General features: G+C 40.4%; 1 protein-coding gene across 1 annotated transcript; it reads left to right on the plus strand.

Annotated features, from left to right (window-relative positions):
* The first annotated feature begins 6,386 nt into the window (after window positions 1–6,386).
* LOC139718658 (uncharacterized) lies at window positions 6,387–14,703 on the plus strand. Its single transcript, XM_071630115.1, has 5 exons — window positions 6,387–6,410; window positions 9,770–9,923; window positions 10,987–11,073; window positions 11,836–11,897; window positions 13,566–14,703. The coding sequence occupies exons 2-5, from the start codon at window positions 9,867–9,869 to the stop codon at window positions 14,701–14,703; spliced, it is 1,344 nt and encodes a 447-aa protein (XP_071486216.1). The 5' UTR covers window positions 6,387–6,410; window positions 9,770–9,866.
* Window positions 14,704–15,757: the final 1,054 nt, after the last annotated feature.

The raw sequence follows: 15,757 nt of genomic DNA on the forward strand, positions 1-15,757 counted from the left end.
TTTCACGCAATTTTCTGAACCCCTTTGCGCAATCTCGAGCTAGCTTTGGTCGTCGCGCGCTGTTGCTCGCTCGCTCGGTGAATTCCCTTCTATTTTGGCTGCGCGCGCGCATTGCGTATTACTAGTATGCAACTTGCATGAGGTACATGCACAGAACGAGAGTTCTGTGGGCACTGTGTCCGGACGACAATCCCCAGACAAGTACCCCGACCATGGGCACCTCCTCCTCCTCCGATCCTCCTTCTTCCGCCAACCACTACTATTATGCAGTTTTATTTTCTCCTGCGGTGGGCCGCGATATCGGCCGAAATTGAAAAAAAAAAATTATCTACACTGTAATCTAGTGACCTACAATAAATAGATAAATAAACTGAAATAAATGTAGAAGCCAAAGTGGGCCTCAGGCTTAAAGAGGTTGAGAAGCATGCATCTACAGGACGACCAGGGGAGGATCCAGAAATTCCATTAAGCGGAGGTGCTTTTACAAAATTAAAAGGGGGTCTGTTGACGCACCCCCCATGCGGGACTATCCCACTATCCACACTATCATAATTACTGTACCCCACCCCGGACAACGAAGTCTACCCCCGGACAATATCGCCCAAGAGCTGACCTCACGATAATTATTTCATTCATATTTGTACCCCCGCTGTACCGGGATCTAAAAGTACGTACCACGTAACACCACACTTTAACCATCCTCTGTAATGCATTTCCACTCAACACTATCTTCATGTAGTTGACTTGTTCTTATGTCAAAGTTTCAGATGTTAAAAAAACACCCCATTGTTATCTGCCTCAATTATGTGATTAAACTGCTTTACGAAAATAGGCCTATAATTATGAAAGTACAATATTATAGCTAATTCTCTGTTTCGTATATCTGATGTCATCGAAACTTGTTCAATTCAGTTTGATGAAATAACGGTATAGTGCATCAACATAACATTTAGAGTCAAACAGTCGATTATTGCACGGGGCTACACCATGCAGGAGACCGAACGTATGTGCCATGCCGGGGACTCAACAGTTATAGCTCTGTTTTCTGATATGTCATTCGGCACTCAAATTACACAAAAGGGTTAAAGATAATCAAATTCCAAAGTATGTGATGTTTTATGAATGGCATTAAAAAAATCGTTTCAAAGGTTTTCAATTAGATAGGCCTATATTTATAGATGGATGCGTGTTACATCTTAATCTGAGCTGCAGATTGAGTTCTGAAGTCGTACATGGCACCCGAGCCTGCAACACCACGTTCATCCAGAGGCTGCATGCTCTCTCCGGATTTCAGAGTGCAGCTTTCTCCCGGATCTTTCATTCTTTTTCTCTCGTATTGCAAAAAGGACGTCTATTATAATTATATCAAGATTTTACTCGCACAACGCACACCCGTCTTTATTGGAAACAAGAGACCATCAATGACCATGTACACCTCCATACGATAGGTCATCTCACATAGGACTAATAATTATATAGTTTGTTTGGGTTTTTTTTAGCTGCACGACGGATTTATTACATCAGGTATCAGTAAATCCTTTCAGAAATATAGTGATTGCATGAAAATGAATTAAGATTGTCTTTTATTTTATCATTGAAGTATCATTGATTTAGTGGAAAATTATTGTATATATCAGTAGAAAATTGAGCAGAGAAAAAATTCTAATAATAAATTGTCATTCGTTTCTAATCAGTTTCCCTTTGATTGCGTTTATTATATTCGGAATGATAAACGAAACATCACAGAATGATATATGTCTGTACAAATTACAATGGCAGCTATTAAAACTCTCACGCGTGCATTTTATACGTATAAGTGTACATTCATAAAACAGGGCCGGCGCAGTGTTTTCAAAAGTGTGGGGGCCCACTTCCGGGTTTCATGAGCTAACAAGCACACAAAAAAAGGGTCCTCAGCTCATCTCTCCCCGTCCACTTCCGGGTTTCTTCAGCTGACAAGCAAAAAAAAAAAAAAAAAAAAAAAAGGTCCTCAGCTCATTCTCTCCCCTCCCATTTCCGGGTGTTATAAAAAAAGGTCGTCAGAGAAAACACATAACCTTACCGCCGCCATACTTCAAGATCTCTATCTATTTCTATTTTAGTGCCACTTACGTACTTCCGGGTTGAAAAAGTGTGGGGGCCCAAAGTGATGACACCTTATGTATTCCTTTGTATGGTGCACAAAAAAGTGGGGGCCCGAGCCCCCACGGCCCCCACGGCTGCGCCGGCCCTGTAAAATACGTTGTGAAATGAGACAAACGCTGTAGGTTTGGAACTTTAGTATTTAATTGCTCGGGTCTCCTAAATTACGTCGGATCAGGGAGGTGAGTCGTCTCCACTCCCTGGTCGGATGCTGGAGGGGATATAGGCCTAGCACTATAATATATGCACAGGGCCCCATTTCATAAAATATGATAGGACAGCCGCTACTCTTGCTGGAATGGCAACCGTTGCCATTCCAGCAAGAGTTGCGGCTGAGTCACGTATATAGCAACAGCCAATCAAGAAGCTGCATGGATTAGGCCTATATTGTCGTTACCATGACACTACCATTCCAGCAAAAGTTGTATGCTATCTTACAACACCATGGAGCCTTGTTCACAATGCCGTTCATAATGCAGTCTATATAGACAAATTCCTTGTCTCTTCGTTCAAGAGGTTCGTTTTAGGGTAGGGCCTATACATGGCTTCTAGGACAATTATCCCTGGACAATTGCCCCTTCTCCTTCCCCAGACCCCAACCCTGATCCTAATCCAGAACCTAATCCGTTGAAGCCCTAACCCAAATTATCACCCTAAACCTAACCCTAACCCATGCTATATAATCTTTAATTTGACCGAGTATCTAACCGCAATTTAGCCTTGAGCGGTGTTGAGGTTGTTGTTCTCGGGTGCTGGGGGGGGGGGGGGGGGGGGTAGTTGTCCTGCAATACGGTCCTGATAGGAAATGCATGGAGATAACAATCCAATTATTTGTGCCTATCAGTGTGATCATAAACCGTACCTGTAGGGTCCATGGTGTGACCGAGTAGATCTATGCTCTCTTCCTTGTCATAATAGGCCTGTTTACATCTATCGAGTCGGAGAGCTGCAAACAGCAGTAATATAACTGGGTAGATCTATATCCATGGATGTGTTGTCGTTAATGTGTACATAGTAGGCCCTATTGTTAATTTTGTTTGAGTTCTACGAACTTTCAAGGTTTCCCATTCCAGTTTTTTCAACGTTCTTGTCACACCAGGAGTCCTATTTTAGTCCTTTGTGGTGAATCTAGTTGACTCCTTTATCTATATACCTTGCCCCTTTATAGATTTATGTCGAGGGTCATAATGATATCCCATAGCTGCAACAATACTCTATAATCTTGGCCCTAAGATGCTGTATGCGATGTCTTTGGTGAAAGTGTTGCAATTAAGTTTCTCTTGTAAACATTCTGATAGCCTTTGATGAGATTTCATCGATACTATGCATGTGTTAGTTGACCAACTAGGTCCCTTATTATGTAGGCCCTAAAGTTCCACACCCAAATGCATAATTAGGGGTGGTGTTCCACCTCTTCCATATAGCGACGTCGCGACGGCCAGCCTGTATGTATAGGCCTATACTTGGTTTAAATGGGTTTCCTTCTGTGATGATTTCATTTGAAAAAAAAAATATTAACAAAGACAATCTTTCTTCATTGTGGTTAGCTTGTCCAATTTCATCCTGTAAAAATTTAAGCATCCCTCCCGTCCTTTATAATATAGGCCTAAAATACAGTCATCAGCAAAATAAGCCTGACTTTTGAACGGACTCCTTGCACGGTTTCAGCCCCTCCAACTAGGATTTTTATGGGAGGATTCAGAATGTTAAAAAAAGGACCTTTTAGTTCAAGTATGTTCCACATTGGGGGCGCAAAAAAAATCTGGTGCCACTTCAGCGTATAATCAACTGACAAGTTGAGTGACAAGCAAAAGAAAAAAGGCTTTCGACAGCGTGATTCCCTTGTACCACTTGTAATCACCTCACAAAGATGATTTCTTGGTTTCTTTAACAAAAATTAAAAGGGCAGGGGCGGATCTAGCTTTTATAAAGGGTGGGGGAGGGTGTGGGAGGGGGGTGTCCCCCTCCCACAGTAGGGAGAATTTTTGAAAATCTGTGTGTGAAAATGGCGTTTTCTTGCATGTAAAACACCACTATTTTTGGTATAGAGGTCATTGCCAAATTAACCCCCCCCCCATGAAAATTTGTAAAATTTAGTTGCATTTTCCTGCAATGTAAGGCCAGTTGACAACACAGATACAAAGAATTGGGGACCTTGGAATAAGCACTGTCAGCCTTATACTTTTATTATGAACAGCTTGTCACTGATTCTCACTGGCAAATCTCAAATAGAAAAAAATAAAATTACAAGTTAAAAAAAAAATGGTCCCCGGGTTTTTTTTTTTTTTTTTTTTTTTTTTTTTGGGGGGGGGGGGTTGCAACCCCCCAACCCCCCCCCCCTCTAGATCCGCTTCTGAAGGGGCGCATTTCATTTCTTTTAATTCTTTTATTTTCTATTTCTTTTATTTCATTATTATTATTATTTGGGGGCTGCTGGCAAACGGGGAGGTGGTTCTGTGACTTATTTTTTCGTTTTATTTCTTTTATTCATTCGGGTATTTTCATTAAATTACTATTTTTGTTATTATTTGTGTGTTTATCTATAATATTTGTTCATTAATTAATTAATTAATTCATTAATAATAATAATAATAATAATAATAATAATAATGATAATAATAATAATAATAATAATAGTGGCTACTTGTATAGCGCACAGGTCCACTTTTCAGTGCTCATGGCGCTTCAGAAATGAAAAGATATTTACATGCATAGGCCTATACTTATTCAAACATTTCCACAAAGAAGAAAATGGTAAACAGAAACAAATATATACCAAATAAAGAATACAACATATACCAATTAGAAATACAATATTGATCCATTCATTCATTCAGTCAGTCAGTCAGTCAGTCAGTCAGTCTGGTTCTGGATCTGGTGAGATACTGCACAAACTCCACATCAGGGATATAAACGTGCAGGCGTGGTCGAGTGAGCGGAGCGTTTATATTTTGTAATGTGCTTTTTGGATAATTTTCCCCAAGTCAAATGAATATAACTTCCGTTTGAATGAGTTTAGACTGGGAGCTTCTCTAATATCCGGTGGAAGGAGATTCCATTCAGCACAGGTTCTCGGGAATAAAGAATACTTATAACAATCTTTTGATGTTTTTAACTTTCTGAAGAAAATAGACTGTTGTTGCCTTGTCGTCCTGCTGTTTTCCAGTGGACTTGATTGTAGACGAGACGTATCCAGAGCATTTAAATTGTAGATCGATTTATAGAGTAATGTCAGTCTAAGGGCAGCCCTACGATGTTCAAGTGGTTTCCATTCAAGGCGTTCAAGCATGTCAGTGACACTGGAGGTTCTTTGGTGGATGTTGAGGACAAATCTGGCAGATCGTCGTTGAATGGCTTCCAGTTGAGTTATATATTCTTTCTGGTATGGGTCCCAAACTGATGCGCAGTACTCTAGTCTGGGTCGTACGAGGGTTTTGTAGGCGATGGATTTGACTTTTGACGAGCAACTGAAGAGATTTCTTCTCAGGAGGCCAAGGATTTGGTTTCCTTTTGAAGATACACCTCGAATGTGATTTGCCCAGTTCAATTTATTGTTTAATTGGATCCCTAAGTAAGTGTGATCTGTAACAGCCTCCAAGATGGTTTCTCCAATATAATAAGTTGCCTTCATTAGGTTCTTTTTATGTGAAATGTGCATAACGAAGCATTTTGTTTTGTTGAATCTCATCTGCCATTGTTGTTCCCACGTTCTCAGACGATCAAGATCTGTTTGAAGGGCCTGACTATCTTGTGTAGTGTGGATCTCCTTGTACATAATACAGTCGTCTGCTAATAATCGAATTGTTGAAGAAGAGTCATTAGAGATGTCATTTATATAGAGAAGAAAAAAGAGCGGTCCTAGAACGGTACCCTGTGGAACTCCGGACAGAACTGGTACTGACGTAGATGCGACACCTTCGATTATTCAGTTAGTCAGTCAGTCAGTCAGTCATTTATTTACTTTATTATTTATTTTTGCTGCTGGCAAACGGAGGGGTTCTCTCGTACTTCCTTGGCAAACCTCAGAAAGTAAGAAAGAGCGAGAGGTCGACGTGTTGTCCCGTGGATAACCAAGCTGTTGTATCGCGGATCCGGATGGAGGTTATTTCGGTTATTTCTCGTTACATATCGCGATCCGAGCATGCGATCGCGTGGGAGAACCTCACATTGCCGGAGAATTCCGTCTATTCGTGCTCGAATCTTCGTCTGGTAATACATTTCGTCACAACTTGGGTGGCATAACAAAGTGCTAGTTTGAACTAGTCAGGGTGAGTGTAGAAGAATTTATAGTAGCATCAGGTTTTCCATAATTTCATCCCGTGTTTTCCACTGAACGCGAACGGAGTGTAGACCGAGCACCACAGTCCCATTCCTTCGTTTTCATGTAGGCCCACATATTGTACGAAGTGTGGCTCGTGGGGATCCTGTGGTGGATCGTGGAGAAATAAATCAGCCTCACTCTGCTCTGGAGTTCTGTCTCGCGTCTACATTTGGAGACTTCACTGCTTTGAAGACAGCCTGCTGGGATCCATGGGATATGCCGGCTATGCACGGTTGAAAAATTAGCTCCTGCCCTTCGAGCACTTCGTAGAAATAAATTTAGTTTTGAATGCCCAGTTAGTGTAGATCGTAGCGCGTAACGGTTAGATCTATCTCTAACGTTAAGTCGAGACGTTAAACTTAGTAGACCTATTAAATTTACTATGGCTCATAATGAATTAGAAATAGAATACTGAATGGCCATTCAAAACAGACATTTTCCTTATGTCATAAATGCATAACCTATAGAACCTTCTAATCTTTTTGTCTTTGAACGAATGAAGGGGAAGTAATTCAATTGAATATTAGGTGATTACACTCTTACAGTGAAGTGTACTGTAAATTCAGAGTGGCAGAGACAGGAGAGTGCATTCACTTCTGAGTAGTTCCACCAGTACTACTAGACCCTACTACTAGTAAATTAGTACTTACAGGTACCAATTTAGTAAATGTTCTAACAAAGCAAGCCGCACATAGGGGTTCTAATTTGACCATAACCATGATAACGGCATCCAGAATTCGACTGCCGGCTAGCTAGCTAGAGTTCTACATCATACAGTCTGTAAAACCTTTAAATTTATAGACAGAAAAATCTGTCTATCCGAAAGAGTCTTTATCATTTTTTGACTTTATCGGCTCTCCTCTGTAAAGGAGGGGATCCGTGAAGCCAGGCCCAGTCTCCGCAGAACATATGGATCCCGACGACCAGAGCATGGGAGATCAAACCTTGGCGCTGTTTTTTTTAAAGTATGATTAACTTAGCGTTAGGGTAGAAGAGCTTCCTAAGTAAGGTACTTAGTTCTGTAGTATACACAGCCCTGTCGCTGTACACAAGTGTCGCCGTGCTGGCGCATGGAGATGCTGTGCAAAGCACGACTTCTGGTCGGGCTAGAGCTAAGATAACTTTACTCTATAGTTTTACAGTCAGAGTCAGTAAATGACTAATGTGTGGCATGTAAGCTGTAGGGCATGGATGGCAGAACCTGCACTGCACTACTGGGTTTAGGGCACTGAGAAGAACCTTTTCCTGGCATCCTCCATGCATCACTATTTTCTTCACTCTCGACTCTCTGTGTAGCTGCACAACATACCTTTCACACTTCAAAGATGGCAATGATCAATATGATTTTAAAAAGCCCTGGGCTACATCTATTTATTATATGATACATCTTCATGCTGTCCTTTATGATTGATACCTCAACAAAAACTGCATTGTCATGTAAAAATTTGGTAAAAAACTGTTCCACAAAGTTGTAGATTGTCTCTTATGGCACAGAAATTACAACAATTGTTTCACAGTGACATTAATTTAAATACAGTAGCACTTCTGTACTTCAATCAAAAGCATGTTTACTACCGTACCAATTCCATGACTCTGGCACTCAAATCTGTAGTTAAGATAAAGGCCATTGTTTTAAATAATTCAGTGGAAATAAACAATCTCTGAGCAACAAATGCCAGTGGTTCTCTGTTGCTTGTGAACATATAAAAGGCATATAAATACAAAATTGGACCTCTGGCTCTGTCTGCATGGTAGTAAATACATGAAATGTCACATGCATTTGTGTGATAACAATTTGCGTACATGGTAATCCATGAACTGGGCTTACAAACGTAAACAATGTTTATGAAAGAAACACTTCTTTGGTTACACTTGTCTTTATCTTCAGCTCAGCTTGAACTTGGCCTTCACATCCACAACTGTTATAGTGATCACACTTTTTCCATTTGTGCCCCCCATCTATGGAACAGCCTCCCTACTCATTTTCAGTCCACTACCTCCATTGACGTCTTCAAAAAGAAACTCAAAACCCATTCTTTTTATGCCTCCGCAACGAAGTGGCCGGAGGCATTATGTTTTCGGGTCGTCCGTCCGTCCGTCCGTCCGTCCGTCCGTACGTCCGTACGTCCGTACATCTGTACGTCCGTCCGTACGTCCGTCCGTCCCGTTTTGTTTTTGTCGATATCTCAAGAACCGTGTGGTGGTTTTACATCAAACTTGGTATGAGGGTATATCCTTGGGGGATAATACTTTGTGTGGATTTTAGGGTCACAGGGTCAAAGGTCAAAGGTCACAGGTTATTTTGTGAAAAAAAAATGTGAAATTTCATGTTTTTCTCCATATCTCGCAAATGGTTCAAGGTATCTTCATTGAACTTAGTATATATGCTTGTACCGATGGGCAGTGATTATCTAGGGAAGTTGGGGGTCATGGGTCAAAGGTCAGGGGGGTCAAAGGTCAAGGTCAACTCCTAAAAATATCACTACTTTCCTTAAAATGCAATATGTCTGAAGGTTTTTTTTTTAAACTTGGTATATGGCATGTAATACCCAATATATATTTTGGGGGAAGTTTCTTGCCAAAAGGTCAAAGGTCAAAAGGTAAAAGGTCAAGTGAAAGTGCTAAATTGCACTTTTTCCTCCATATCTCGAAAGTAACTCAAGGTATCATCATGAAACTTACATATTTATGCATGTTCAACCTAACAGTGATTCTCTTTGGAACTGTGAGGTCAAAGGTCAAAGGCCAGGTTTAGATAATGCTATTTTCCCATTTGATACTGAAATTATACTTTTTCTCAATACCTTGAAAATTACTCAATACATAAATTTATAAAAGGGTCAAAAGTCAAGTAAAAATCATAAGTTCCCCCAAATACCTGCACTCTGACATTTTAATCATTCATCCAATTGAACCTAGTTCTAGGAAAGTGAACATTCAGCACATTTGTGGCAAACCTGTCATTTTAATATTTTGCCAATTGTGTGAAACTGTCATTACACATTGTCAAGACATTGTACTATAGACCTATTAGGAGAACCATGCATTATGGCGGAGGCATACCAGTACAGTAGCCGTAGCGATATATCTAGTTTCATAACAACCAATGGTTGTGTAATTGTGTATTATTTGTACTCATAACTGACTCAATTTATATTGTTTCTCTTTTGTTAACTGTGAAGTGCTTTCAAAATATTTTGTCTTTTAGGGCTTTATAAATTGTATAATATGTAAAGATATCTTTCTTTTGTATAATATATTCTTGTATTGATTATCATGTACACATATATTTCTTTTTCAGATCAGCAACCAACTCTTCCAGAAGACTTATACTGCAAGAGTGTCAGAATAGAGACTTACATGTACTTTGTAGAGAAAGGACTTGTGATCAGCACAGACCACCATGGATCCCTCAAAGTTTGCAACACATAGGAACGAGCAACTCAACTGGGACCATAAAGTGAGGAGACCTGTTTTAATATAGAAAATACATTTGTATGGTTAAAGGATCATATAGTTTTGGTTGAGACCTAACTTCAGGTTTCTAACATTTTTTGGTGAGATAATGAGAAACCTCTTATGAAATGTGAAAGAGCGTGTAATTCCAAGGAAATTTCAACTCTTATTTGATGAAAATTTGTTTTGAAATGGCCGAGATCCAAAACAGAGCGATCCTAATAAAAGGTGGGACCCACCTTTAATTACGATCACTTTGATTTACCTTGTTTTTGGATGTCTTGCCCATTCCAAAACAGATTTACATCAAATATTTTGAATTCCTGTTAGAATGGTAAGCTCTATACCATTTCATAAGTGTTTTCTTGGTACATGTATCTCACAAAAAATTAAAAGCCCAATCCTCATCTCCACCAATACTAATGCCATCCCTCTAACAGGAGGTTTTGAATTGTTGTAAAGCTGTTTCATATACTATTACATGTTATTGTGAAATAGCGTTAATTAGTCACTAGAATAGTTGTCATTTTGTATTTCATGAAGATGACTTGTTTTTTTGTTGAAGCATATTGAGCAGATTGTATCAAAGGTGTCCACTATGTACATGTACATGTATAATGTATAAAGAAAGAAAAATATGGTACAACACAATGTAGTCATGTAATGATGGCACTAAACAAAATATGGGATGTTACATTTACTACATATTATTTTATACATTGCACAGATAGAGAGGCTATGAAAGGCAAAATGTTTCTTTTCATGAATCTGCAGCAGTGACCTCATTTGTTCTCTTTTTACTGTACTGTATAGTGCATTCAAAAATAAATTTAAAAAAAAAAAGCCTTCAAATGCTACTGTTTCATTATTTTTTTTTATTCTGTACTTGTTTGTCGTTTAATATATACACACGTATGTATAGTGTTTTGGAAAAAATGACTTGAAAAGCATGCTGCACACATATTTATGTATGATCATTTGAATTGTATCATAAGATGATAATGTCATTCAGAGAATTCGAAAGAAGACATGTTCATTCTGTTGGTTTTTTTTTCATCTTTCTTCAGATCTGTATCGTCGGAAGGAAAGAACCTGACACTATGATCCACAACTGTGAAAAATGCAACTTCCCTATCTGGTCATATGGTAGAATGGTAAGTACAATTGTATCTTTTCTTCTTCAAAAAAATGCTGCAAATCTGTATTCATGTAAAGAAAAATAACCTCATCTGTTAAAGCAGATCTGGAATGTGCCGATGAAGACGTGGATTGTCTAGCTGTGATATGTATCACAGATATCATATTCTATTTTTGCACAGAATTTAGACTTGTAGGTTGATCTGATGCCTTTGTGCACATCTGAATACTGTATACACTGAATATTGGGCAAGGTTTTTAATTTTGCGAATTTCGCAAGTCGGGTGCTATTCATGAATTTAAAATCACACAAAAATATTAACTCTGATCCTGATATGAATTTGAAGTGCAGGCATACATTTCTTTGTTCGGTACTGTGCTCCACAATCGTGCATTTAACCGCTCGCAAAATTGTTGGAAAGTCCAGATTTACAAAAAATTATACTCGCTAAATATGTGTTGTATACAGTATTTAAACTGCTGTTGCATCTCCTGGTGTATTATATTCCAAATCAAAAAGGATCTCAATAATTTTTATTATCTCCTTCAGGAATTCTTCTGATGATATTTGGAATGTTTTTGTTTTTGTCAGGTACTGCACACTCATGTAGATATACCTTATGTGAAAATGATCATTGACTTAATATTCTTCTTTTTTTTTCATGACAGACAAGATGACCTTTTCAAAATGTTACATAATAAAAAGAGTACTTCATTGTAAAAAAAAATGCTTGAAAAACACCGAAAAGTGCATTTTTTTTAATGTTCTTTGTCTCCAGATTCCCTGCAAGCACGTCTTCTGTTTTGACTGTGCAAAGGCAACAGACAAAACATGTCTAAGGTGAGCATGAACCAACTACGTTCTTTAAAGGAGAAGTCCGGACGATTTTGAAAAAAATTAACTAAAATCTACATAAATAAAGGACCATAATGACTAAGTTTCATTGAAAAAGACCCTCCCAACTCGCCACAATCGATTTTTTAGCATCACTAATTTTGAATCGTAACCGTTCGATTTCTGTACGCCGGCGAGAAAGATCACGTGACAGCGTGACGTTTCATCCTCACATTGCTTTTTGCTTGGAGCGTCAGCTGGCTCGGGGGAGCCCTGCTTGAGCAACGGTGATACGGGCCAAGCAAGCGGTAGTAGCGTACCGCTCAACAGTCTCTGACCACACAGGGGATGCACGCGGCATGATCTATTGCTTCATTAAAAAAATGCCGATGTGTCAAGTGTTAGGGTGTTGTCAATACTTCAACTTTACTAGTAAGTCTTCAAATTGAAGAAATATTTCGATTTTAAATTGATATCTATCCACGATACTACCTTTACATGATCCTGAATGCTACAACACGCAGCCCGATTACGCTGTGTGTATTGGGCTGCTGGTCGTAGTTACCGGCGCGGCGCGGTGGCGGTACCAAGCTGGCGCTGGCGTTTATTCCTCGGTTCAAGTTACATGTATACTGTCGTATTTTATCACCGTCAGACACACTTTTCAACAGTCTCGGACAACAAAAGAGGCAATAATTCTGACATTGACAGACTGATTTCAGATTGTTCACACTCAGAAGTCGAAAAAACGATCGCGGATTGTGATAGCACTTGGCAGCAGCAGACGTAAATGTATGCCTGCACAGCCCGACAACAGCTAATGCATTGTAAGTGATGGGGTGGACACTAATAAGTACGGCAGTATTATAATACATACATATTTCAATTTAAACGAAAATGTTATAGCATTGCAACTATTTTACATTAATCTTTGAAGATTTTATATAGATATATAACGAAGATTATTTGAATAAAGGAATTCAGCGTTTGGCAACAGCACTCCTAAATCGGTGTACGGTCTCCTGCAGTAGCGCCGACAAGGCACACCTATGCAGGCATGCAGATACCGCCCGCAGTCGGCAGTGCAATGGGAGATCGATGCGTAGCTGGGCTTCGCTCGCGGTGCTCTCAGCTGAGGAAACTGCGCCCGATACGTCACGCGCAATGCATCCTGGGACAGATAGTACGAAGGGCAGCTCGCGACGGATTCGAACATGAAGAATTACCTTATTTTTAAAAAAAAATCATAGTAAATGTATCTGATGGTCTTTTCTCGTCGGGAAAAGGGTAATAGGTTCATGAAATATTGTTCTTTACACACGAAACGGCTGATAATCGTCCGGACTTCCCCTTTAATAAGAATGTCAGTCAAGTTACATTTTTGTAAGTGACTGCAATATACAGGGGTCATTGCACTTTTTTTCATTCTGTAGTTATGGGATGTGCAAGTTATCCATAAGTAATACTTATCATGTGGCAAGAGATCATATCATCAACCACATAATCTACATTTTATAATTTGGGGCAAATTATTTGTATAGGGCCCCAATTTTTCTCTCTCTGTCTTCTTTCTTTCTTTAAAACAACAACAACATAATAAGTCAAACACAAATTGCTTTTTTTATTGTTATGTGCAGATTTGAATACCACATTGTGCCTGGTTTGTTTTAACAGATGTGATGACCCTGTAGTGCGCATAGAGCATTCTGCCTTTGGAACGATCTATCTGTGCTCCCACGGTGCTCCTAAGCACAGCCATGCAGGGTGCCGCAGGACATACCTCTCTCATCGCGACCTTCAGGCTCACATCAAGCACAGGCACTTCAAGCCTGCCACTCAAGCCTCTGCCGTGTCGAGCAGCAAGGACCAAGGCCACAACGTGATGGCCAGGATGACCGACCCGAGATCCGCCCCACGATCAGACCTCCGTGGGGAGTCTCAAGCAGACTCGAGGACTCACCAGTCTTATGTTCCGACGCACCAGGAAGGGTACACAGCCCAGGTGCCCACACAGCCTCCCCACATGATGCCTGAGCAGATGCAGTACGAGTCACACTCATCGGAGGGAACCAGCACCCAAAGTAACCCTGAGGGATACCGGGTTAATGTCCCTGTCAGGAAGTCCAATCTTATCACAGTGCCTTTGCATGATAGCAACAAGGACTTCCAGCAGCCCAGCCAGTCCCATGTGCAGGGTGCTCCGACGTATCCATCCCAGCCTCCTCCAATGGTCCCAGTCCAGCAGCATCAGGCCCCTCCCCCACCACCTCCTCCACAGCATGTTCAGTACACCCAGCATCGGCCCAGTGTGTCTGTAGCCATCGTGCCCCCAATAACTCACCAGCCACCAGCATCTGGCTCCTACACAGTTCCAGTGGTGCCCATTAGCACACACCAAGTGCAGCACACCATGCACCCTCCACCACCCCAGGTATCTGTGTACAGCCAGCCACCCATCATCCCACCCCCGATGACTGCACCAATCTATGATACATCACAGCAACCTCCTTTTCCTGCTACCAATCCCATGCCAGCTCCTAACACAGCCTTCCAGACTCCTGGTGTTCCCATCCCTAGACCAGCATGGCCGGTAGGTCCGCCTCCACCCACATCCACTATGCCTCCACCTCCTCAGACCAGCATACCTCCACCTCCACCACCATCCCAGGTTCCTCCCATGGGCAACCCTGTACCCCCTATGCCGCCCCCTCAGGCAGGGGGTCCCAGGCCCGAAATGGGGCCTCCCCCACCCCCCATGCGACCTCCTATGTCTGAGGCCCCGCGCTATCATGGACAATATTTCACTGGTTGAGAGTGTAGAAAGAGTCACGTCTCATAAACTCTCAAGCTGAGCTATGCGAAGACTTGATGATAGATATTCAGCTGCATTGAACACTGCTGTATTATCATCCCAACGTCTATCACTTTTCTTTCAAGTGTCCTCTTATCCTGAATTCTCTTCCAATGCTAATTTCCCACGTGTGCATTGTATGTGTACAGTATGCTCCTGTTATTCAAACACAGATGTAATGAAATTCATTGCGACAAAGTAAAAAATTACGGTTGAAAAATTATTGGCTACTAGTAGATATCTTTGTATACTTTATTGTTCTGCTATCACAAAATTTCCATACAATGAAAGAAAACTGCAGGTTCTGAGGACTTAGCTGTAACAGGAGTCGCCTGTATTGTGTAGTAAAGTTTGGCAAGTTTCATGCTTTACCAACTCACTTGATTTTTAAGTGTATTGCTTAGGGACTGTTCCATCTTGTCTGTTTTAAAACCATGTACAAGAAAATTGTATCCAAAAACAAAGACCTTATACTTTAAACTGTCATCAGATATCTGTTATCAGTTAATATTTGCTTTCTAACTATTTCTTTAAAAAAAAAAGATACCTTCACAAGGTGAAATATTAGACTGTTATGTCTACATGCAGAGTGTTGCTTACAGCGCATAGTGGTATTTGGTACTGAATTTTCAAATGCTGCCATATTCATTTTGACTATTGAACACTCTTTCGTGTAAGGTCTCCGAATCCTTTCTTCATCATTTGGCAAAAGTGACGACCATTTTAAGTTGGTATAAGTTACTGATGGTATTCACTTCATACAAGTAGAAAATGCCTCTGTTGTTTGTGCAATTCCTCACCAAGTTCTCGAATACAGTTTAGTTATGGCAAGTCGCCAGTAAAGAAAAACCAGCTGTAGGAATGAATGTTAGTCCATGTCGTCTACAACGACCTTACCCAAGTAATTTAAAAAAAGGGGGGAAAAATTGTTAAATCCATAAAAAAATTCTACTCCTGGTGGATATAAGCATGTGTGAATTCTGCTGTGTAAAGTCAAAATTCACTTTAAGTTGAA

This window comes from Diadema antillarum, unplaced genomic scaffold (assembly GCF_040938485.1).
Source record: "Diadema antillarum isolate AM-2024a unplaced genomic scaffold, OU_Dant_1.0 scf00000098, whole genome shotgun sequence".
NCBI lineage: Eukaryota > Metazoa > Echinodermata > Echinoidea > Diadematoida > Diadematidae > Diadema > Diadema antillarum.

Excerpts from the sequence above, each read along its gene's own strand:
- LOC139718658 (XM_071630115.1), top strand. The coding sequence starts at position 9,867 with ATGGATCCCTCAAAGTTTGCAACACATAGGAACGAGCAACTCAACTGG. Across the intron at positions 11,074-11,835 it reads TCTGGTCATATGGTAGAATG|ATTCCCTGCAAGCACGTCTT; the intron begins GTAAGTACAATT and ends CTTTGTCTCCAG. Across the intron at positions 11,898-13,565 it reads ACAGACAAAACATGTCTAAG|ATGTGATGACCCTGTAGTGC; the intron begins GTGAGCATGAAC and ends TTGTTTTAACAG.